This window comes from Ceratotherium simum, chromosome 2 (assembly GCF_057802395.1).
Source record: "Ceratotherium simum simum isolate JZ-2026a chromosome 2, ASM5780239v1, whole genome shotgun sequence".
Classification (NCBI taxonomy): Eukaryota; Metazoa; Chordata; class Mammalia; order Perissodactyla; family Rhinocerotidae; genus Ceratotherium; species Ceratotherium simum.
In genome coordinates, this window is record NC_141901.1 from 43,894,953 (window position 1) to 43,920,851 (window position 25,899).

The window sequence follows — 25,899 nt, forward strand, 5'->3', positions numbered from 1 at the left end:
GGGGCTGACACTGCTGCTGGTGTTTCCTGGCAGGATAGCTCAGTCCAGTGATACTGGAGGAAACAGAGTAAAGCACTGTATAACACTGACATATATATGTATCAATCAATCTTGTCCTCTTGCCCCTTCACCATCTTTGTGCAGATCCTGACCTATGACCCTAAGACCACAGTTCAGGTAACCCAAAGGCAGCAGGGAAACAGAGAGGGCCTTGGGCAGAGATAACCTGGCTCAAGATGAATGATGATCAACCCCCAAATTTTCTCTCTTCCTCCTTTGATGTATAGCCAGGAAAAAGGTGACAGGACATGGAGAGTGGTAACAGTGAAGGGTTATAATCTGAGTAGAAATCTTCAAACTACCCAGCCCCCAGCCTTCAACATTCCCTCAGTAGATGCCCAGAGAAGGGAGCCAGTAAGTCCTTAAATTGCCCAAATATCTGGCCCTGAACCTCAGAACTTTTGAAGGCTAGTTATTTATACTTTTTTATTTATTCTTTCATTCAAACAACATGAATTGAGTGCACCTTTCAGAAATATGTTGAACACAGAGAACTTGGAAATGTGTAAGACCTAGTTTCCATCCTTGAGAAGCTTATAGTATAGTAGGCATAGTGTAGACTGACAAGCAATGAAATTATTATGATCTGGAATGACACCTACTATAATATGTGTGTGGGAAGTCCCTGGGACTTAGGTCACAGCCTTTGGGCATCAATTCTCTGTTGCTCTGACAGGAGTGAAGTGTCCAGATGTGTCATTGACATCACTTGTGGGTGGTGGGTGAGGTCTTTGGCCTTCAAAATGGCTTCTGAATGTAGGGCAGGAGCTGAGATGTTGTTCTATGGTGGCCCAGCTAAGGTGATTAAGAACACATGGGACCCGAGAGCCAGGAGTCCCTGGACAGGAGCTTTCTGGGAAGAAGGAGGAAATAAAGCTTTCATCTGAGAGAAGTTGGATCTGAAAGGGAAGCCAACTAAGACAATGAGAGGCAGAATAGTGTGCTGGCTAATAACATGGGCATTGGAGTCAGACAATCCCATCCCCCCTCTTCTCTTTTAAATAACAAGGTGAAGCTAAAGGAGTCTAAGAAAAAACAAAGCTAAAAATTAATAAAGGCAAAATTAATCAGAGATGTTAGAATTAAAAGCAGACCCAGAGATTAGCAGTCTACATCTGCTGAAGTGACAAGACTTACAAATCTAAGGACATTGCATATTTAACTGTGCCATTGATCAAAGAGTTATAGGAATGGTTCAGAGACAGAGATGCTCATGTCATGTCTGTCAGGGAGCTTTGGGGGAAGGGGGAGATCATATTTGAATGATAACTGACAGGAGTAATAATGATGTGATTGATAATAATGGTGATTGATTTCATTTCACCAGTGTTTCTGGTAGATATATATAAGCTGTATAATATTTTTCCACTGCATTTTATTTTAATTTTATAGAATGAGATAATAATTTAATATGAGATATGTAAATAACTTTAATATCTTTTTGACAGGACATTATTATTACAATAATGATTTTGGACCTTCTAGTTACATGGAGGCTAGAGGAGCAGCCATCCTCTTCAAAGCTTGAATATGTTATAACCTGGCCAAAATCTGAGTCTTTTCAAAACACTGTGGGAACACGAATTTACACTGGGCCTTCAGGAATAGCTAAGGAGAGCTGGAAAGAAGATGAGGGTAGTGGTCAATAATCCCACTGTGATGTTTTTAAAACATGTCTGAAAATTCTTTGACACTCTTCTCATTGAGAAATGGGGTTGATGTTCCCTTCCCTTTGAATCTAGGCAGGCTTGTGACTCGTTAACCTATAGAATATGGTAGAAATGATGCTATGAGGCTTCTTAGGCTAGGTCACAAAGGGCCATGCAGATTTTACCTGGTCCTCTTAGGAGGCTCTCTCTGGGAGAAGCCAGGTACCATGTAAAAAGCCCCAGAACCACCCTGAGACCATCATGCTAGAGAGGCCAGGTGTAGAGCTCCCAGCTGGCAGCCAACATCAACTGCTGGCCCTCTGAATGAACCTTCTTTGATGTCCAGCCCAGTAAAACCTTCAGATGACTGCAGCTCCAATCAACATGTGACTGCAAATGCATGAAAGACCTCAAACAAGAATCACCCCGTTGAGCCCATTCTCAATTCCTGTTCATCCACAAAATTGTGAAAAAACTAAAATAGTTATTTCATGTCACTAATTTTGAGGTGATTTGTTACACATCAATAGTAACCAGGACACCTACTAATTTTCTCCCATTAGCAACTTATCTTCTTCCCTCTAAAGTTACTGGCTTTGTGGAGGAGCCACTAGTCACTAGATGCCCTTGTTAACCCCCACAAGATTAACTATTTTCATGCCTCAAAGTTTTACCCAGGCTGGGTTTATCCCATCTACACTGGGGCCCACCACACAGCAGGTAAAGAGATTCCAACTTGTCTTGGTCCATCCAGTCTGCCATAGTAAAATACCAGAGACTGGGTGGCTTATAAACAACAGAAATTTATTTCTCATAGTTCTGGAGGCTGAGAGGTCTAAGATCAAGGCGCCAGCAGACTCAGTGTCCTGTGAGGACCCACTTTCTAGATGGCTGTCTTTTCACTGCAACCTCACACGGCAGAAGGGATGAGAATCTCTCTGGGGTCTCTTTTATAAAGACACTTATCTCATTCATGGTGTCTCCACCCTCATGACCTAATCACCTCCCAAAGGTCCCACTTCTTAATACAATCACCTTGGGGGTTAGGATCAACATATGAATTTCAGGAGGGCATAAATATTCAGACCATAGCACAACTCAATGCAGAACAAGCAAATATAAGTCCCTGCCTGGAAAGTGCCCACTCAGAGGTCTGCTCCAAATAAGTAGGAATTTTGTTTGGTTCTCACTGTATCCCCACTGTCCAGAATGGCACCTGGCACATAAGATGTGCTCAACAAATATTTCTGTTGTGAATGGTTGAAAAATGAATCGACGGATCCCAGGATGCCTCGATGCACCCCTAATCAAGTCTAGAGAATCAATTTTTCCTCCACCCACTGGGGCCTCACCTGTTGGAAACCATGTTTAGTGTCAGAACCATACCCGATTACTTCTGATTTTCTGTGACTGTCCTGGAGTCTCAGATCTAAAGGTAATTCACTGCCCTGCTTCTTTCTTTCTTCACCCTGATTAGAGTTACCAACAGCAAGAATCCTAGTGATGCTTTGTGATTAAAGGCTCAAATTGGACTTAGAAGCTTCTGAACCCCAAGCTTTGTTTTTCAGTTCTTCATATTAAAAGACAGATAGTAGAAGCTAACATTTAAGTAAGGTTCTTCATACTTTACATATATTAAAATAAGCCATGCAACACTCCAGGCAAAATATTATTATCCCCATTTTTTGGATGAGGAGACTAAGGAACAGAGAGGCTATGTCATGTGCTGAGCTATTAAGTAACAGAGCAGGGATTTGAACCCAAGCAGTCTGGATTCAGACCACACTGCTCCCCAGTCCGGCTAGAATTTGATTGGTGAATCTCAATTGCTTTCCACCCTGAAATACACACAGTCCCTATGGATTTGAGGCCAACCAGCATAGATTCATCATTATCTGTGGCTTTGAATGCACAAACATAGCTGAATATGGGGCTTGCATGTTCTCAATGGAGGGCAGCAAGTTCCTTCTGCACAGAGCTTGTTCATCCTTTTTCTTTTATCTTATTATATATTTTAACTCTGACTTTTATTTTGTTTTTATTTATTTTATTTATTTATTTATTTTTTTTTGGTGAGGAAGATCAGCCCTGAGCTAACATCCAATGCCAATTCTCCTCTTTTGGCTGAGGAAGACTGGCCCTGGGCTAACATCCGTGCCCATCTTCCTCTACTTTATGTGGGACACCGCCACAGCATGGCTTGACCAGCAGTACCTTGGTGCACGCCCGGGATCCGAACCTGTGGACCCTGGGTCGCCAAAGCGGAGCGCAAGCACTTAACCGCTGTGCCAGCGGGTCGACCCCTTAACACTGACTTTTAAAGAATACTTTCCAAGAATGTCTCAAATGTCTACAAGCAAGTAGCTTATCACGTGGATTCCAAAGCCTGCTCAAATGTAAGCCCCACATCTGTGGCCGCTTCCTCAGGGAGCCCCATCTCAGCAAGGTGAGTGATTTCACTGGCAAAGCAGATTGGGCTTCAACCTCCAATCAGAGGTCATTTTGACACTTTTTTGTTCCAGTTTCTTAAGAAATTATATGTCCAAGAATATTGGAGCAAAACTAATTTCCAGTTTGCCACTTTTTAAAAAATGAAATGACAAAAAACTTATTTCTTCCAGGTGAATTTCCAAAATATCACACAGATTTTGTTCTCTGTCTAGAATTTTCATGCTCAAACTCTGATTTCTCTCAAAAATTTCAACTTTGACTGTAGCCACAGTTGTATGATGTCTTTTCATCTTTGTGAAGTTATTTCAAGAAACATCGTGGCTTGAGTCTAACAGACCTCTGTTCTTCTGCATTATTATTTCAAACATCAAGCTATCCAAGTGAAACAGCACTCTTCGTTGACATCGAGAATGACTATTTCCATTTGGAGTATAGATAAATGCTGCTCTATTCTAAAATTGGGGCAGGAGATCTCCTAGTTAGGAACCAAGGTGACTGTAACACGGCTATGTCTCTTCAATGTTGTTGAGTTTGAACAGCAGCCTTCAACAGGCAAAAAATAATGAAAATGAGTTCCATTCTATCTCAAATCTCTTGAAAGAAATTTTCAGGTATCCAATCTGTAACCCTCTGAGATATTTCTCATGTCCTCTTTTTCCCTAGTTTTCTGAGTCCAGAGCATCTCATTTGCTGAATGCCCCAAGCATTCTCTCCAGGAAAACCCTCAAATCCAGTTTCTTTAGAATTTACCAACTTTCCAGCTCACCTCTCTCTCTACAGTTCATCATTTGTAGGTTGACTCAAGTCAACCTTTCTTTCTACCTCCATGCTCTCCATCCTCTTTGGTCTCATTCTTCTCAATTTCTGACCTTCTATACCACCCTCAACACAGATGGGGGATTCTGATGTCAGACCCTCCCTCCTCACATATTACACAAGAAAAGTCATGTCTTTTGTTGAGGGTGTTCTCAGCAACTGCTCTCCACACCTCCCCCTTCCTCCTACATTTCCACCCTCAAAGTACCCACAAGGCCCCTCTGTGTGAAGAAAAATCTGACCCATTAATGTTCCAGCCCCATGCCAGGATAATTCCTTGGTGCTGGCATGCTAGAACTTCAGGAGCTGAGGGAGGGAGCCAACTAAACAGCTTTGGGTGGAGCAAAGGACAAGTGAGAGGCAGGTGGTGTGAGAAGAGACTTTATTTCTCTAAATAGTGAGACACAGGTCATAAAATTGAGAAGTACAGAGGAGGGGGAGCCCACATGCCCTTGGAAATACATGTGTGGGGCCTTCTGGGGAGAGCTCACCCCTCCCCTGTAAACATTTCAGTGGCTCAACCCAAGAAAAGGAGATTAGGGTGTCCAAGGATGGCTGCATCAAGCTGAGGCTTTTCTTTGGGCCTTTGGATTCTTATTTCCTCTAAAATCCCTTGTCTCAGCATCCGGAGCCCAGGTCAGCAGCAGTCCCCAGAGCCCTGGCCACAGCCAGAGCCCCCGGACTGCTGACCACTGCCCCTGTCACAGGAGTTGGAGCTTCGTCGTCGGCATCGGTGGGACCTGCGGCGCCTGTGGTGGCTCAGGCAGCAGCCGCCCTCGGAGCTTGGAGCACAGCCGGAGGAGGCTGGAGGGAAACACTGCACTGGGCTCTTCGGGGGGCACTTGGGTGAGGGGCACTTGGGAGGGGGCTGGCACTGCTGCTGGTTCTGCTGGCAGGACATCTCGGCAGGAGGTGAGTGAGCCTGGATGGATTAAAGGAAACGGTCAGTGCAAAGGCTCCAGGCCTGTGTCTCCTCCATGAGTGGTTTTATAAAGCCCTTGCTCCTGATACTGGCTGCTTCCTGAGCTGTGATCTACAGGAGAAAATGGAAACCAATCTCAAGTTAAGTTGACCTGGCAAGCCATTTCCCTCACTTGACCCTCCTTCCAAAACCAATGCTATCTTTTAACTGATCCTCAAGTCTGTCTGTCTTTATAGAAAAATAGAAGCAAATACGCCCAGTTGGGTGATGATCCCTCAGGGGATGCTGTGAGCCAGGGCTCAGGTGTGTCACAGACCCTAATGTCACAGACCACAGAGGTTCCTTGCTCAGTGTCTCTGCCCTGTCCCCAGCTGCCCTCCAAGGTCTTCTTCTTGCTGTCTCTACAGACACCTTTGCTTTCCCCTTCACCACTCAAGTCTGAGTTTGTCTTCCCAACACTCCCAGCTGAAGTTTTGTCCCCTTCCAGAGACTCACCAGATGCAGAGGAGGCAGGAGAAGCTGTTCCTCAGGAGGCTGTGGATGAGGAGTCCAGGGCAGGAGCCCTTTTATCCTGTGCTGGGTTTGTGATGCACAGCCCGAGCATGTTGCTGCTTTCACACCCAGGGGGAGGGTGACAGCACCACACACTTCCTAGTTGCCTCCCTCCAGTGTCTTCCTGAGCAGGAGCCTAAAGTTCTAGTTTGTGACTGCCAAATTACTCAGATCTGCTCTGGACCCACTGCTGCCCCTTTATTCATTCATTCACTTCCATGCCTTGACACAGGCTCTGTCCCTTTTACTTCATCCAACAGTAATAATATAGAGATATACATGACACATTTCTTCCCTGAGTACCTCACAGCCTAAATGGACCCATCACTTATACAAGTAAATATACTGGATTTGATGAGCTGTATGCTATCACAGAAGTGTTTACAAAGACCTCAAGCCTAAGATTCTAGCTTTTGGAAGTCAATCCCCCATTGCACTGTAAGCCTCAAAGGGTGGTGGAACCTTCAGATGTTCTCTGGGGGTGACAGCTGGGCAAGATCATTGTCCTGTGGGAGTGTGATGTGTGGGGTAAGGGAACCAGTTCTTGTCTAAGACAGAAAGGTTCCTAAGAGGACCTCATGATCCCCATGTGACAGCATGGGGAGCAGCGAGGAGTTAGAGTAGAGAAGGGACTTACAACTCTAGAAGTGACAATATTCACATTTGACATTATTAAGAAGAAGGAAGAGAAGGGGAGGAAGAGGTGGAGAATGGGAAGAAGATCCACTTCTTCGTTATTGTTCCATTGTGTCCACATCTGCCTGACCGTGGGATATGCACTGTTGATTCTAACACTGTAGAATTTGATAGAAGGAAATGGTTCACGCGCTTGGAAGAGTTAAGGAAAAGTTGTGCAAATGATGATAATGAACCATTTTGCAAAGATGGTTGATAATTATGAGGTAGACAATGCTAGAGGTGGTATGTGTACCTTATTTGATAGCATAGCCCTCATAGCAGCTAAGCTTTATGTAAACTGAATACTATTTTCCCATTTGATTTAATTGTGATATTACAGAATATTCTTTATCAAATTTTTTTTCAAATATGATAATAAAATGTATTACATCATATTTACCAAAAAAAATAAAATTATCATTGGAACTTCAACATTCCCATATTTAAATTTAATTAAATGAAATTAAATAAATTTTCATCACAGTGAATGTAATATATTACATTCTGATTTGCTGTAAGCCTAAAGGACTGGCTACCTGTTTTTAGCTACTAAATTAATAGTAAAGGCCACAGTTTCCTTTTTCTCTCCAATCTACAATTTGCTCATTTTGAATCAGTTCCAAAAGTTCTTTCAAGATACGTACGAGAACACGAATGGTCCTAGACGTGGAGAATGGGGTGAAGGCTGGTGGGCAGGGGAAAGTGGGGCAGGTTTCCATGTCCTCTCTGCTTCAAAAACAAGATCCCAATTCTTCCTGGGTATATTTTCCCCTTGGATATCCCAGGTAGGATAAACACTAAACAAATATTTATGTTTGTGACGACTGAGCCCTAAGGCAAACTTTAGGGGTTACAGGGTAGACAGAAAGAGAACTGACTTTATCTCAGGGTTCAAGTCTAGCTATAGAGGGAATAATTATTTTTCCGTGGAATGTGCTTTTTCAGAAATAAGTCCAGAAGCTTTTTTTTTTTTTGGTGAGGAAGATTGGCCCTGAGCTAACATCTGTGCCAATCTTCCTCTATTTTGCATGTGGGACGCCACCACAGCATGGCTTAATGACCAATGTGTAGGTCCACACTTGGGATGCAGCCTGCGAACCCCAGCACACAGAAGAAGAGCACACGAACTTAACCACTACACCACCGGGCCAACCCTCAGAGGCTATTTTTAACCTCAATGATGAGCGACTTTGACTTGCTGTGGGACTACATCTTGGGTGTAACACATGCCCCCTGGGCAGTGTGGCTCAAACCATTTCAGAGCCTGTCAGCAGATGTGCTTCCCAGCCTCACCCCCAAATCCCTGCCTCCATATCCTGATGTGCCCATTTTTTCCTCCTTGAGATGGAGCTCGTTCATCTCACACCTCTCTCATGGAACCTCCCCCACATCAAAGTCAGCCCTTTGCTTCTCAGAGTAGAGTCCACAGTGAGCCTGAGGTGACAGAAGAAGATACTTGAACCCACATCCCACAACATTCCAAATGTGCTGCACTCTAAGGACATCTTAGTAGCCCTGACATCCTGTGGAATCTGGGATAACACACAGGGAAGAAACTTACCCGGTTGTCCTACAGTGAGGATTTTATGGTATCATGACGTGTGTGTTGGTTCTGGAACAGGAAGTGCTTTGTCTGAGGCCTGGCTCCAGGATGAGCCTTCTGAGCAAGGCATGTTAGTTAGTAATAAATGAGCAAACGAAGAAACACGGGTCAGCCCTTCTCCTGGGCAGTTTATGATTGATGCTGTGGAAAGAGGAGGATGAGATGAGCAAGCCCAAAAGTGATGTGCTGGGAAGATATTTACTCCTTGAGTTCATGTCATCTAGTTTTCTTATTATCAGATTTCAGGTGCACAGATTTGGATTAACAATAAACCTTGGTTTGTATATATGCTCATCATTGGTGCATGCAAAGCTCTCTTAATTAATTCATCTATCTGCTTATCTATCTATTATTCAAATAACAAACACACAAAGATCCACCCCCAAGTGAAAACCAGAACTTCGATAGTAAGTTATATGTGCCTACTTACTTCTCCCTCATCTATTCCCCTTTTTGTCCCAACTGACGTAACCATCATCCTGAATCTTGTATTTATCATTCTTTGCTTCCCCTTTAATATATTTTATTACATTTATATGTATTCCTAAAAAATATGATTTAAAAATTTTTTATTTTTAAGTCAGATTTCTCAGGGTACATTTTACATACAGAAAAAAATCACCCATTTAAGTGTACAGTTCTATGAGCTTCAGGAGGAAGGGCTGGCAATAGGATGATCAGGTCTGTGGGAGAAAAGACAGTGGGTGATGTCCCCCTCCCAGTCACACTCCAAGGTCCAGCTAGACCTTCTGAGGGGCCCCAAGTGTGATGTTAGCACCACTTCCATTAGGCTGATCTCTCTGTATTATCATCCAGAGCAGGATACCACTGAGCAGTTACACTGGGACACCAGTTGTAACTAGGACATCCCAGGTTGACCAGGAGGGAGAGAAGCCCTATTTTTGTGGAAGGTGATGAAAATAGAAATGAGTTTCCCACTATTCTCTCCATTTTCATCCTCGCCATGGAGACTGTGTGAAAAATAGTCTCTTCTCATCCCTCATATTTTCTCCTATATAACCCAGTATTTACTTGCGGGGTTCTCAATGATGTGAGAAAAATGGCTGCCAATATTGAAAGCATGGCCTCAGGGGGGTCAAGAACCTCTTCTGGAGACAGGAGGATGTCAGTGAGGGCTTAATTCCTTCCCCAACCGTCCCTACCTCCTCCATTCTGAGATAACACTCCCAAGGCCCACCACAAGCCCTTTCTCCACGGAGTCTTGAAATAACTCATGGGATCTCTATGCTGTAGTGTGGGTGAGTTTTAGAGTGAAGTGAGAAAAACAAAATTGTCTAAAGGCAGGAAACCAGTCCTATAGGTTTTAATAGTCTTTACGAATAAGGAATAAGACACATTCCCATTTAAAAAAAAGACTTCATTCAAAACATCATTTAATTAACTGTGTGTACTGCTTCACCACCTGCTTTTTACCAGTTAACAATAGGCCATGAACATTTTTCTCTGTAAGAATATATAAATCTATGATATAATATCATTGTAATAGCAAAAATTATTTAAATTATATACGTATTATTATAGTTTGTAGTCCTAATTATATATTTCTTTGACTATATCTAGATAGTATATTAGGTTCAAATGTGCAAATAGTTTTGAGTTTAGATGAATTCACTAAAAAAACCATACACATTTTCAGCTCTGGTGAATTGATCTATCTGTCCCTCAGCACCTAAGGGCTCTGCTCCCTCCACGCATGAAACTCCATGCTGTTCCCTGAGTCATCCGAGGGGCTCACTTCCCCCGGAAAGAGTTCCATCTCAGTCTGCATCCCTTGCCCCTATCTCATTGCCAGGAGCTCAGGAGGCAGCAGTGGATGAGATCTGAAAGTCATGGTCTCTGGGGCAATCTGGAAACGTTGTGCACATTAAATTACATTTACCACTTGGAATTTTTTTTATGATTTATCCATTTGTTTGTTTGCGTGTCTGTCTTGGTAGACTCGTGAATGCAAGAACAGAATTCTTTCAATGCTCTACCTGTTCCCAGGAAAGTACGCGAGACCCGATCTGAACCAGGGCATGTGAGCTGAAAGGAAGGAAGGGGGAGTGTCAGGCTCACAGTCGGCCCCAGGGGGAGGTTTGGGGGCAGTCATCATGCTTCCTGGTTCAACCTCGTTAGTTGGACATTATGCAATGCCCAGGAAAAAGGAGGGAACCCTAGTCCTGGGGTGTGCCAGGCTGTCACCCTCCCCCTGGTTGTGAAAACAGCAGCATGCTCTGGCCGTGCATCACAAACCAGCACAGGATAAAAGGGCTCCTGCCCTGTGCTCCTCATCCACAGCCTCCTCAGGAACAGCCTTCTCCTGCCTCCTCTGTATCTGGTGAGTGTCTGAGGCGAAGGGACTCTAGCTGAGATGCTGGAAAGGAACTCTAAGGTCATAGCTAAGGAGAGGGAAACAGAGGTGTCTTGAAAAAATCCCAGAAATAGGGCCATAGAAAGAACAGCAAAGGAGGAAATGAGGGCCAGGAAGGAGTCCCTATGGGGATATGACAAGAATTCTGGGACCTGTAAAGGCCATAGGAACTAATGACCCCTTCTCCTGCTCTTTCTGTTCACGTCCACACATGTTTCCTGTGACATCCACCCTTCAGAAAGCTTTCCCCAAATGCTGCATCCCCTGTGTTTCCCTTATGAAACAAAACCCTGGATGCCCAGTTAGATTGGCAGCATTGGTTCCTGGGTGGAGAGCAAAGTGGGAGGCATCTTTCATGACCGAACTAACTCCACATCAGTTTCCCGCCCCTCCTGCAGCCTTGACTCAGGAAGAAGCTGGTCCTAGAAGCGAGGGGTGGAGGAAACCAAGAGCCAGGAGACATTGAACTGTGGATTCTGAACTGACAGGGGCTTCTGTTTTTTCCAGACTCACTCATCTCCCGCAGAGATGTCCTCCCAGCAGCACCAGCAGCAGTGCCAGCCGCCTCCCAAGTGCTCCTCGCCCAAGTGCCCCCCGAAGAGCCCAGCGCAGTGTTCCCCTCCAGCCTCCTCCGGCTGTGCTCCACGCTCCGAGGGTGGCTGCTGCCTGAGCCACCACAGGCACCGCAGGTCCCACCGATGCCGACGACGGAGCTCCAACTCCTGTGACAGGGGCAGTGGTCAGCAGTCCGGGGGCTCTGGCTGTGGCCAGGGCTCTGGGGACTGCTGCTGACCTGGGCTCCGGATGCTGAGTCAAGCAATTTTAAAGGAAACAAGCATCTAAAGGGCCAAGGAAAAGCCCCAGCCTGAAGCGTCCTTTCCCAGATACCCCATCCTCACTTTCCCAGGCTGAGCTGGGGATGTTCCATGGAGGGTTCAGAGCTGTCTCCAGAAGGCTCTTTCTGTCTGATGTCCAGGATCTCACAGTTCCCCCACCCCCTGCACCTGCAGTAATTGGCAGATCCCATGCCTGACTCTATGAAAAATAAAGCCTCTCTTCCTCATTATGCTGGAGGTTCATGTGTCATTTCACTCTGTCCCTCCCCAGGTGGCTGCAGGTCTGCCCCTCCATCTGCCCCTCAGAAGTAGCACTGTCCTACCGAAGATGCAGAACCATAGCCCTAGACTAGAAAAAATAGACGTCTGTCAGTCTCTTTATGCTGGATTGTGAGGCAGTGGGTGAGAGGAGGGGAGTGGACAGGGGCCTGTAACCATCAGTAGAAGGATTGACTTTTCCTATGAAATGTGGGGTGGGTGTTCCTCTCACAATGGGCTCGCCAGGCTCCTATGAGGAGCTACTATTTACTTTTGTCGAGCTGTTTCTGGCATCCCCATTATGAAAAAGAGAATGTGTGGCAGGCGATTATCAGAAAATAACAAGAAAAGGCAGTTCTCAACCAGGGGAATTTGTCCCTCCAAGGGACGTTTGTCAATATCTATGGACATTTTTGGTTGTTTCTAGATATTCAGGCGGGAGGGTCAAATCCTACTGACATCTAGTGGTAAAGGCGAGGGATGCAGCTAAACAGCACAGCAGCCCCGCCCCCCCACCTCCCCACCCCCCGCACCCCCCTACCTCCACCCCCCCCCCGCCCATTACAGAGAATGCTCTGGCCTCAAATGCCAAGGTTGAAAACCCTGAGAGTAAAATAAAGAGGCAGGAAAAGGAAGAGATGTCGTCGGGATGGAGAGATAACTCCATCTGCTCAACAAAAATTTCAGAAAAACCTAGGGGTGGGGGCAGAGGAGAGGGAGAAAATTAGTTAAAGCTAAAGACGTTGTGGGTTAGAGAGAGAAAAACAAGGCTGAGAGCTTAGGAAATGTGACAATGTGGGGGGTGTAGATTAGGAGACAACTAGGTAAAAGGAAAAAGAGAATCTCAGAAGTGTTTCTAGGATTATAGATTTTTGGTATAATTATAAGATCAAAAACTTACTAGTGTTTATCATATGTCAGGAACCCCTAATGATACAACCTATAAGGTAGGTGCTCTTAACAATCATGTTTTACAAGTGGGGAAACTAAGGATCAAGATGATTTTGTACCAGGACTGAGTCCACACAGACAGTAAGCGGTGCAGCTGTTGGGCTGCAGAAGCCATGCTCTTGGCTGCCTTGTCACTTCGCCACCTTGTCACTTGGCCCTTCTTTGAGACTTTTCAAGAGATCTTTGAAACAATGAATTTTTTTCACTTAATACTTACTTGGGCCTGTTTAACTTTGCGGGGTTTCTTTGTTTTGTTTTATTTTTTAAAATCTGCAGAGCTAAGAGCCCAATCATGTGAGTTATAATTTTAGAAAAAGTTTTTTTTAATTTACTTTCCTATATTTGGGACCTAAAGTATGAAACTCACCTGCCCTCTAGGTTGAAATCATCTGCTTAGAGATGATTTCAACTCTAGCAACTTTGTCTGCCAGATTGCTGAAATACTGGTGTAAATGAGCAGTCCACCCAAGCCATCCAGACGGTTCTTAGAATAAGCCAAAGGAACATCATGGAGCCTGAACTAAATTCAAATTGAAAACTTGGGAGAAATCAGTGGTAGGGCTAGATATACCAAGCAAAAACACAATCCTATGTAGTACTTTGGAAGTTCATTGAATCAAAAAATGGTTTTTTGTCCTTGGAAAATATCAGACTGGCTATTTATTTTCAGTTTAACATCTAAAGACTCAGAGTTTCTAAAATCTTTGGGATTTATTAAAAAAAGGGCTCCCAAGGAGTTTTATGTGAGACATACTCTGAGCAGGTATGATCCACGCTCCAGCTCAACACAATTCTCTAAGGTATGAACCATAGCTGCCATGTTTGGATCCATTACCATGACCTACTTGTCACTCAAAACCTGAAAGATTCCTGGGTAGCACTCTTCCATGGGACCAAAACTGTATAGAATCATTGTGGAAATAAGCCTCAAAAAAATGTTCAAGATGAATAGACTTGGCTGAGAAGTCAGAGTCACTGCTACATGTGTGAAACCTTACTCAGCCTCATATGAAAGGAGATTCGTGGACCCAGAGCCACAAAACTCACAGTTCTGGGCAGAACCACAACACTTGTCCAGGAGCTGAGGATCACTGTGTGGAGAGTGGCTGGAATGCATGGGCCACATTCCTAACTGTACACCAGCTCCCAGGGAAACAGTGCTCAGTCTTTGAAGAAATAAAGCCTGTCATCCACCAAGGACTATAGAATGAGGCTTGGAGGCTCAGAAGCACTTGTCAGTTTCAAGTTCTCAATGCCAAAGTGTCCAACAATTCCTACAGTCAATATGTCCACTCAGGAGAGAGAAGAAATAGGAATTGGACCAACCAATAAAGTTTGGACCTGCAACACCAGGACAATCAAAGAAGCCAGATGCTGTGCAGTTTTCAATGCTGCCCCTAAAAGGGGACCCCAACAGCTGAGAGCTCAACAGGTGGAGAGACACTCCAGTTCTCGTCAGGAGACCACCCCAGCCCAGTCCAGAACTCAGCAGTCAATAATTCATTGATTCAAAAAATATTTTGAACATGTCATTCTGGTCCCTTCTATCAGCACATTCTGCCCTCGAACATCAGCTTTATCACATCCTTCTTTGCAGGGACCCCTCTCCCTCCTTGTTTCATGAGATCCTCTCAGTGGTCCCCCCTGAACCAGCTGCCATGTGTGGGTCAGGCACTCATCCCACTGTTCCCGTTGCATACCAATCGTCAGCCCCTGCAGACCTCTGCTTCATCTCAACCACCCCCACGTGACACCAAATGAACACACCACGGCAACAAGGGACTGATAGCAAGAGCTCTTGCCTAAAGCAGGGGACTCCCCACACTTGTTTATTACAGCAGTCATCACCTTGGGTCATACTTATTTGACTATCTGTCTGTCTGCACCACTATGCTGTGAGCTACTCTAACAGGACTGTACCTTATTTATTTATGATTCCCTGTATCTGTCATAATGCCTAATGTGCAGTATCAGTTTGTTTCAAAGAATAAAGAAAGAAAGGATGAAAGGAATGAATGAAAAAAGAAAGAATTGGAGAGGGAGAGGGAGGGAAGAAAACAAGCACACAAGAAGCTTAAGGACTAGGTGTTTGGACAGTCTTGGGGCATCCTAGATCCCTCCCCTTAGAAAAGCTTACTCTGTCTCCCCTTTCCCTCTCTGCCACCATGACCCTGCAGCCTATAAGTGAGTGACACAGGACCTGGTGACAAAGTCCTGTCCAGACCCTCTGTGAGCCAGAACTCCCTGTGACATCTACATCTTTCCTCAAGGTGTTCAGACAGATATTCTCTGAGCACCAAGCATCAGTCACTAAGGTGTCCTCCTGCCCAGGTCCAGGCAGAGGTCCTTCAGTCTCTGGTGTGTCATAGACAGGTGAGGAACCAGAGGTGAGATTTGGAGGAGAGGATGGCAAGAGTTGAGACTAGGGAAGTCAACCAGCTCCTGATTGGCCTGAAATAGGTACTACCTGCCAAAGAATTTTGTTTGTTCTATGGGCAACAGGTATGCAAAGCCACAGGTAATCCATTCTCCACCCTCCAATTCTTTATGCTACACCTCGTATGATCCTATCTTCTCAAACCCACCTATCCATTAGAATCACCTGGGGAGATATAAAAAATCCTGATGCTTAGGCTACACTTCAGGTCTAATCAATCAGTGGAGCTAATCAATCTAATCAATCATTCTCTGGGGGTGGAGCTCAGAGTTCAGTATTTTTTAGAACCTTCTCAAATGATTCCACTGTGCAGCCAAAATTTAGAACCTTTAATGAAGAGGGTTCTCAGTTCTCCCCAGAAATTTCACCCTCTATGATCTCCAAAAACTCTTCTTTTCCCCACTCCCCATCTCCAGTCCCCCTTCCTAGATATTCTTTGACTCCTGTGTGTGAGTTCGTGCAATAACGAAACTTCCTTCGACTCCATCTGCCAACCCCAAACTCTCTTGACAGCTCAAACTCCTCTGGGTGTTGGATGATTCGGCCCATTCATCAGCTCTTCCAGGTGCACCACTGACCCACACTGAGTGCTGCAGCCAAGCTCAAGGGTAAAAACAGGAAATAGATCAGACTATAGACCTCCCATAATGGCTTCTAAAAACTGAAGCGTTTGAAAGCGACGTGGGTTTGGAAACACAAACCTTCCAGTGTTGTGTTGTATCTGAAGACTTTCACATTTTTCACCACAAAACCCTGATTTTACAGAGTGATGATTATGAACTCCAAGAATGAATGTTTTCCTAAGTATAGTTTGGGAAATATGATACAACTTATGAAATTAGGTATTGATTTATTTATTGGCTGTGAGTGGAAAGGTAGGAAGACCCAAGAGAGATTCTTGGTATAAAAATCTCCTAGGGGCCTTTTAACAAGTTTTTAAAGAGTCTGAACACAGTGGGATATAAAAACAGGATTTTGTTTTCCTCTAGTCACTGCTTTCCACTACGCTACAATGGCTCTCCTTTGATGATATCTCATATGTGTCCCATAACTTTCTAACCATCTTCAGGAATTCAGCTATTATCCAATACTGTTGAGTTGAATATAAGTCAGTATAAGAATCTTAACTCCTCCCCTCCCCCAAGCATAGTCCAACCTTCTTCTAAGAGACTGCAGTGAGAAAAAGACATGGTCAGCTCTGTTGCTCATCCTTCACCTCCTCCTCTACCCTGTGGATCTCCTTTCTCCTCCACTGTTTTTTTTTTTTTTTTTTTTTTTGCGAGGAATATCGGCCCTGAGCTAACATCTGCCAGTCCTCCTCTTTTTGCTGAGGAAGACCGGCCCTGGGCTAACATCCATGCCCATCTTCCTCCACTTTATATGGGACACCGCCACAGCATGGCTTGACAAGCAGTGCGTCAGCGTGCCTGGGATCCGAATGAACTGGGCCGCCCGGCCGCCGCAGCAGAGCGCGAGAACTTAACCGCTTGCGCCACCAGGCTGGCCCCTCCTCCATTGTTTTGGGGCTGGGATGAGGGAAAGGGGAAGAAGATAAACTTTTCATAACTTATTAACACTGCAAGTGTCTCTTGATGGCTGCTTCCCATCCGGGCTGAAGGCCCATGAGGACTCTCTTACCAGGTAAGTGTCTGGGTTCTTTAGTGGGTCTTTCAAGGAGGTATCCTCATAGCACAGTAACTTGACATGGAAACTTTGAGTTCTTTAGACACTCCCCTAAATCTCCATTCCCATTGGTACAAGTCAGTGTCTTGATGCTAAAATCTTTCACCTTGCCGGCCATACTTCTAGCAAGACCCTGGCAGTATAGTTCATGCCTGGCTGACTTCTGAACTGTCCACTTTGCTCAGAGAAACTCATGAACTCTGGCCATATCAAACAGTATGGGACTGGCAACTTCTTTCTTCACTCTCCTTCCTTTTTTCTCTTTCCAGCTCTTTCTCTGCCCTCTAGAACAACCACAGAGAATTATTCAGCAAGTCCAATGATGAAACTGAGATATGAAATTTCAGTCTCCGTGTTTTTCAGGCATCTGTAAATTCCACAATTTTTCCCCTTGAAATTTCTATCACTTTTCCTCTAATGGAGGGTAGGAAGACTAACCTATCCCCCTCCCTATGTGAAATGTAAAGGAAGAGCCACAGCATTCTATCCTTTTAAACTTCTTATCACTTTGCTAGCCTACGAATCATATACACTGTAGTAGGAGGTAGAGTAATCACAGAAGGGCTCCTTCCAACCTCTCTTTATAAGGTGGAAGATTCTTAGTTTTTATTGTTTACAAGTTGGGAGTTGTTCTTTTCCAGCCTCAATTAAACAGGAAAAGCTTAATTTAACTTCCTCACACAACCTGGATATATATGGATGCATCTCAGTGGTCATGATAAGAGTATATATCTCAAAATGGTAAACCTTGTTGGATGGGGAGTTTGTGACCCAGATAAGAAATTAGGGACAAATGTTTTCAAGTAAGAAGACAAGGTTGGGGATGGTGGAGCAAGGATTACTAAAATTCTTCTCCTGCATAAAAGCATCTAGAAAACTTGCAAAAATTGTCCAAATCAATTTTTCAAAACTCTGAATATTAACCAGAGGCTTTCAAAAAGGAGGAGAAGTGTTCATTCCAGAAATGTAGCTCAATCTTGCTAAGAACAGTGAACTTTATGATATTTTAACTTGCATTATTCCCATCCCCCTGTCCCCAGATCCATAGTAGCCTTGAAAATCAAAATCCTAGTAGCCACTGGAGAGAACAAAACAGGTCTGGAACTTCCCAAAAGCCCCATTGCCAGAGAATTGTCATTATCTGATCTATATGGCAATTCTCTGGAAATCCCAACTAGCAGGGCTTGTCTTTACTCCACCTGACTCAGAGCTTGCTCACTCCAAACAGGTTTTACCTCAGGGTGTTTGTTGAAAACAATTAGTGACAATTGTTTAACAACACAGTTGAAATGGTGATAATAGTTGGGCAAGCCAGAAGCTGACCAAGAAACTTAAATGGAAAAGTTGAGGAATGAGATGTCCATAGAGAGCTTTGAAAAGCTCTGACATATTCCTGGGAGTATTGGAGATCACGTAAATGTGTAGGGAGGTATGCATGCCCAGGAAAGCCCTAGTATCTCACCTTTGGCTGATCTTGAAGTTCTGCATAAGCAGCAAGTGAAACCTAAGGAAGACTTGTAAACTGCCTTCTGAAGTCTTAAATACATGGCCAAATACGCACACAGAGGTCCTCAGCAAAGGCTGAGAGACTTATTATCTCAAGACATTGAAAGAAATCTTTTTCTAATCATAAGCTGATCACTAAGCTAATCAAGTAGAGACTTCAGTGGCCACAGACAATAAAGGTGACAGACTTTACAGAATTAGTTCAGGAAAATCCCTGAGCAAATAAAGAGCAAAACTAACAAGAACAACAAATCCCAAGAGGAGGTAGGGAATATGATTTCCAGGACTGCCAGATTATGTTATTTAAAATGTCCAGTTTCCAACAAAAAAAAAATATGAGAGATGTAAATAAACAAGAAAGTATGGCCCCACAGGGGGGTAAAAATCACTCAATAGAAACTGCCCCTGAGAAAGATCAGACATTACACTCACTAGAGAAAGATAAAAATCTATTTTATGTGTTTTTTTGTGTGTGTTCAAAGTACTAAAATATTTTTAGTGTTTTTTTTAATGTGTTCAAAGTACTAAAATAAACTATGTCTCAAGAACTAAAAGAAAGTATGAGAATGTTGTCTTACCAGATAGAGAGTAGCAATAAAAAATAGAAAGAATTTAAAAAGAACCAAATAGAAATTAAGAACTTACAAAGTACAATAACTGAAATTAAAATTTCACTAGAAGGGCTCAACAGCTGACTTGAGCTGGTAAAAGAAAGAATCCCTAATTCAGTACATGTGTGTGGTGATGGGTTGTAATTAGTATTTTGGTGGTGAACTTGATGTAACCTATGCAGAAATAGAAGAACAATGATGTACACCTGAAATTTTTACAATGTTATAAACCAATGTTATTGCAATAAACAAAAAAAAAAAAGAAAGAATCCCTAGACAGATGGATTGTGATTATCCAGTCTGAGGAACAGAAAGAAAAATATTGAAGTTAAATGAACAGAGCCTCAAATATCTGTGATACATCAAGTACAGCAATGTATACACAAAAGGAGTCCCAGAAGGAGGTGAGAGAAATAAAGAGACAGAATTCATTCAGGAAAGAACATTTGAAGAAATAATCATCAAAAAGTCCCAAATTTTATGAAAAATATTAATCTATACATCCAAAAAGATCAACAAACGCCAAGTAATATATAGTCAAAGAGTTCCATACCTAAATGTACCATAATCAAACTGACAAAAGACAAAGAGAAAATCTTTAAAACAGCAAGAGAGAAAAGAGTCATCAAATACAAAGAATCCTTAATAAGAATAACAGCTGATTTTTTTATCAGAAACCATGAAAGACAGAAGGTGGTAGAATGGCATATTCAAAGCACTGAAAGAAGATTGTGAACCAAGAGTTCTAAATTCAGCAAAATTATCCTTCAAAATTGAAGTAAAATTAAAATATTCTCATATAAACAAAAACTGAGAGAAGTTGTTGGTAGGGTTCCTGTCCTACAAAAAATACTAAAGGGAGTCTTTCAGGCTGAAATGAAAGGATACCAGACAGTAACTCAAATCCATACAAAGAAATAAAGAGCACTGATAAAGGTAAATAAATCGGTAAATATATAAGATAGTATCAATGTATTCTGTGTTTATAACTCCTTTTTCTACTATCTGATTTAACAGAAAACTACATAAAGTGATAATTATAAAGCTGTGCTGATGGCCTTATAAGGTATAAAGATGTGATTTGTGTGACAATAACAGCACCCAGAAGGAGGAGGGAATGAAGCTATATACAAACAAATTTTTTGTATAATATTGAAATTAAATTGATACTCATCTGAATTATATTGTTTTAAGTTAAGATGTTAATAGTGATCCCCAAGGAAACTACTAGGAAAATAACTCAAAAAATATAGCACAATAAATTACCACGGAAATAAAAGAGTACACTATAAAATATCTATTAAATACAAAAGAAAGTCATAATCAAGAAATTGAGGAACAAAAATATGTATATAAGATATATGGAAAACAAATAGCAAATGGTAGACATAAATCCTATCATAATAGTACTTACATTAAATTTAAATTGATTAAATACTTTAATCAAAAGGCAAAGATTGGCAGAGCAGATAAAATAGCATGACCCAACTATATGCTATCCACCAGAGATATACTTTAGATTCAAAAACACAAATAAGTTGAAAGTAAAAGGGTGGAAAAACATACACCATGCAACAGTAACTGGAAAAGAGCTAGAATGTCTATCCTAATACCAGACAAAATAGACTTTGCAACAAAATTATCACTAGACAGAAAGAAGGACATTTTATAATGATAAAAGAGTCAATCCAATAAGAACTAATTATTACACACATTATATTCACCTAAAAATAGAGCCCCAAATTACATGAAACAAAAACTAAAAAAATTAAAGAGAAAAATATACAATTCAACAATAATATTTGAAGATTTTTATACTCCACTTTCAATAATGGATAGAACAACATAACAGAAGATCAATAAGGAAATAGAAGACTTGAACAACTCCATAAACCAATAAGACCTAACAGAGATCTTGTTGATCATGCCAACCAAGCAGCAGAATACACAGTTTTCTCAAGTGCACACGGAACATTCCGCAGGATAGACCATTTTTAGTTCACAGAAGAAGTATCACTAAATTTGAAGAGATTGAAATTATACAAAATGCCTTCTCCAACCACAGTGGAATGAAACTAGGAATCAATAAAAGAAGGAAAACTGGAAAACTCAGAAATACATTGAAATTAAACAACACACTCTTAAACAGCCAATGGTTCAAAGAAGAAATCACAAGGGAACTTAGAAAATACTTTGAAATGAATTAAAATGAAAACACAACATACCAAAATGTATGGGTTATGGCAAAAGGAGTGCTCAGATGGAAATATATAGCTGTAATCCTCTATATTAAAAAAGAAAAAAATATCTCAAATCAATAATCTAACCTTCTACTTAAGACATGGAATGAAGGACTGATACATGCTACAACATGGATGAGCCTTGAAAACAATAGGCTAAGTGAAAGAAGCCAATACAAAAGGTCATATATTATATGATTCCATTTATAATAAATGTCTAGAATAGGCGAATCCATAGAGGCAAAAATTAGCTTAATAGTTGCCAGAGGAGCAGTGAGGAATGAGGAGTGACTGCTACTGATTTGCAAAGTTCCAGTTTGGGGTGAGAAAATGGTCTGGAATTAGATAGTGATGATGGTTGCACGACTTTGGGAATATACTAAAAACCATCAAATTGTACACTTTTAAAGGGTGAATTTTATGGTATGTAAATTATATCTCAACAACAATAAAAAGGAGGCATTTTCCAGCTCTCTTGTCTCGTCTTACCTAAGTATGACTCAGACAAGAGTTACCACGTACATTGGATTTTGGTGACAGGAGAATCTTGAACTGACAATTAACTCTGATGGGTTGGAAGAAAAGATTCATCATTGGGTTATAAGCTCCATGGTCTAATCAAAATGCATCCAAGGAGGTAAACCTGAGAGGCTGAATGCCTGTCTCCATAATGCCACTTAGCATTAATAAGTCAAGGACTTCTCCTAAGATCGTCCATGTATACCAGTCTCTGTGTTTCCTCTAGTATCGCTGCATCATGGGATGCCTACTCTCCTTGGGATGGGACTGGCAGTGGTTACCATTGTAGAGTTGCTCTCATGCTCCCTGCATGTCTGGGGAAGAGCAGCTACTTCTCCAGGATTAAAGACCCGGAACAACAAGGTATTGAGACATCCAAGACAGGAAGGTAGGGATGGAGCTGAGGGAAGCCCAACAGAAGATGACTTCCGTTTCAAGAACAGAGAAAACGCTCCACTGGTAGTTTCTGAATGCTTTGAATTTGGAACTTGCCAAAACTATGATTGGGGTTACTTTTCAACTGTTGCCTCCAAGTGACTCAAGATTTCACCCGTTTGGCCCAAATGGCCTCTATCCCTGCTTCAGGAGAACCACAAAATATATAAAGTAAATGTTTACATTTCTGCAGGGGTCTGAACCCCCAGACTTGTTTAGACAAGCCTCACAGACCAGAGAGTCCCCGGTGGAAACAGATGTCATTTCTCCCTTGATGTCTGCCCCCTGTGTTAGGCTGTCAGCTCCCTGAGAGTAGAGATGGGGTCTCACTTCTTCCCTACTGTATTCTCAGGACTGTCCATGGGGCCTGGCCCATGGTTGATGCTCCACAAAAACTTTTTGAATAAAGAAATATAGAAATGGATGATTTAAGTGAGAAGATATTCCAGCAGGAGTGGGTGGGTATGGAGGACAATAAGGAAGATAGGAGCTCAGGCCAAATGTTAAGCCAGTGGAAGACAGACAGTGGGTGGTGTCTCCTACCAGAATCACAGACCAGAGACCAGATGGACTTTACACAAGGCCCAGAGTTCCCTGGAAGTGACCATTTTATCAAGATGTGCCCTTCCCCTAATCTGGCATTCTCCCAGGCCTAGCACCACTGGCAAAGCTGGTGAATATGGGGCCATGTTGTCACCCCTCTACTTCTGTCTTCAGCCTTACCACCCACTGTAGTGGAAAAATATTCTTGTTATCTTTCCCTGTGAGTGCCTTTTCCTGAACAGTATCCACTGATGTGACACCTAACGATGTTAGCAAAATGGCCACTGAATCTAAAACGAAACTGAGGGGTACGTGCCTCACTCACCCTCTTCAAGGTTTACCATCTTGGGCCACCATTTCCTCTGACCCAGAGCAATTCATTCCCCCACAAATATCTCTAAATAAAGAACTTATAAAATCCCTATGTTTCAAAGGTGATGACTTGGAAAGTGGAGCAACATAAAAGGAAATTAAACTCCCTTATAAAATAAATTTTTTCTGTAAAAACAAGTAGCCCATTGTGTAGGCTTTAATATTCATAGAAGAATGAAACATACTTTTAAAAGTGTTTCATTTAAATAAATGAGTATATTGCTTTTCTTTTTTTTTTTTTTTTGCTGAGGAAGATTGGCCCTGAGCTGACATCTGTGCCCATCTTCATCTATTTTGTATATGTGATGCTGCCACAGCATGGCTTGATAAGCAGTGTGTGGGTCTGCACCCAGGATCCGAACCCGTGAACCCCAGGCTGCCAAAGTGGAGCATGTAAATTTTACCACTACGCCACTGGGCTGACCCTGGAAAATCTAAACATGATTATTAAATTTTAGTTGTTGGTGGTTATTTTTCTTTGAAAATGTAGCAAATGTAGTATAAAAATGGTAAATTCAACTGAGAAATTCTTCAATTTACATAAATAGATCATAATCAAACTTCGTATATTGTCAGGTTTTCTACTCATCAAAAATCAACTCAGCTCTACTGCCCTCTTACCCAGGAACCCTATGGTTGGGTTTCTGGGTGCTATAAGATCTTCTTAGGGGCCGCACTTAGCCCAGACAAGGTCTCAGCTCTATTCCTCCATTTCTTCATCCTCTCACCTCATTCCCAAGAGGATGGCAACTGATTACACCTGCATGTGCCAGGGTGCTTTGGATTATGTGCAGAGTGGAGGAAGGCTAACACCAAAGACCATGACCTCAAGCCTGAAGACGTTATGCACAGTTGCATTATAGCATTTAGCACTTGATATTTAACTGTATATTTACAAATGTGTGTGCATTGATATTTCTATCTCTCCTTCCTGACAGATTCTGAGGTACCCAAGAACAGAAAAGTGCCATATTAATCCATGTATGCCTAGTTCCCAACAAGGCCCTTGGGCAGTGCCTGTGTTAAGGAATGTGAGCTGAATGAATGATGCAAGGAAGGTGAATGGCAACCCCCAGTAGGCCTGAGTGAGACGAAGGTAGGCAGTCATCAGAGCTTGCTGGTTCCCTCTTGTCAGATGTCTTGGTAAGTGCACAAGAAGACGATGAATGGAAGTTCAGTCCTGGGGTGCACCAGGCTGTCACCCTCCCCCTGGTTGTGAAAGCAGCAGCATGCCCTGGCTGTGCATCACAAACCAGCACAGGATAAAAGGGCTCCTGCTCTGGGTTCCTCATCCACAGCCTCCTCAGGAGCAGCCTCTCCTGCCTCCTCGGCATCTGGTGAGTGTCTGAGGGGCAGGAACTCTAGGTGAGATGCTGGAAAGGAACTTTAAGGTCACAGCTGAGGAGAGGGAAACAGAGAGGTCTGGAAAGAAGTCCCAGAAATGGGGCCACAGAAAGGGTAGCAAAGGGAGAAGTGGGGGCCAGGAAGGAGGCCCTATGGGATGCGATAGGAATTCTGGGACCTACAACAGGTACAGGAACTCACGATTCCTTCTCCTGCTCTTTCTTTTCATGTCCACACATGTTTCCTGTGACATCCACCCTTCAGAAAGCTTTCCCCAAATGCTGCATCCCCTATGTGTTTCCCTTATGATACAAAACCTTGGATGCCCAGTTAGATTGGCAGCACCGGGTCCTGGATGGAGACCAGAGTGGGAGGCATCTTGCATGACTAAACTAACTCCACATCAGTTTCCTGCCCCTCCTGCAGCCTTGACTCAGGAAGAAGCTGGTCCTAGAAGCGAGGGGTGGAGGAAACCAAGAGCCAGGAGACATTGAACTGTGGATTCTGAACTGACAGGGGCTTCTGTTTTTTCCACACTCACTCACCTCCTGCCAAGATGTCCTCCCAGCAGCACCAGCAGCAGTGCCAGCCGCCTCCCAAGTGCCCCTCACCCAAGTGCCCCCCGAAGAGCCCAGCGCAGTGTTCCCCTCCAGCCTCCTCCGGCTGTGCTCCAAGCTCTGAGGGCAGCTGCTGCCTGAGCCACCACAGGCGCCACAGGTCCCACCGATGCCGACGACGGAGCTCCAACTCCTGTGACAGGGGCAGTGGTCAGCAGTCCGGGGGCTCCGACTGTGGCCAGGGCTCTGGGGACCGCTGCTGACCTGGGCTCCTGATGCTGAGACAAGGGATTTTAGAGGAAACAAGAATCCAAAGGGCCAAGGAAAAGCCCCAGCCTGAAGCGTCCTTTCCCAGATACTCCATCCTCACTTTCCCAGGCTGCGCTGGGGATGCTCCATGGAGGGTTCGGAGCTCTTTCCAGAGAGTCTTCCAGTCTGATGTCCAGGATCTCACAGTTACCCCCTGTCCTGTACCTGCAGTGATTGGCATTGCCTGTGCCTT

At 43.2% G+C, this 25,899-nt stretch overlaps 3 protein-coding genes across 3 annotated transcripts; 2 read left to right on the plus strand and 1 right to left on the minus strand.

Annotated features, from left to right (window-relative positions):
- Window positions 1-5,613: 5,613 nt before the first annotated feature.
- LOC101388351 (late cornified envelope protein 3B-like) lies at window positions 5,614-5,877 on the minus strand. The gene has a single exon (XM_014791858.2). The coding sequence runs from the start codon at window positions 5,875-5,877 to the stop codon at window positions 5,614-5,616; it is 264 nt and encodes an 87-aa protein (XP_014647344.1).
- A 5,756-nt stretch (window positions 5,878-11,633) lies between these two features.
- Window positions 11,634-11,897, plus strand: LOC101388093 (late cornified envelope protein 3C-like). The gene has a single exon (XM_014791734.2). The coding sequence runs from the start codon at window positions 11,634-11,636 to the stop codon at window positions 11,895-11,897; it is 264 nt and encodes an 87-aa protein (XP_014647220.1).
- A 13,499-nt stretch (window positions 11,898-25,396) lies between these two features.
- LOC101406662 (late cornified envelope protein 3C) lies at window positions 25,397-25,660 on the plus strand. Its single transcript, XM_004436308.3, has one exon. It carries the CDS (start codon window positions 25,397-25,399, stop codon window positions 25,658-25,660), a length of 264 nt encoding a protein of 87 aa, XP_004436365.1.
- Window positions 25,661-25,899: the final 239 nt, after the last annotated feature.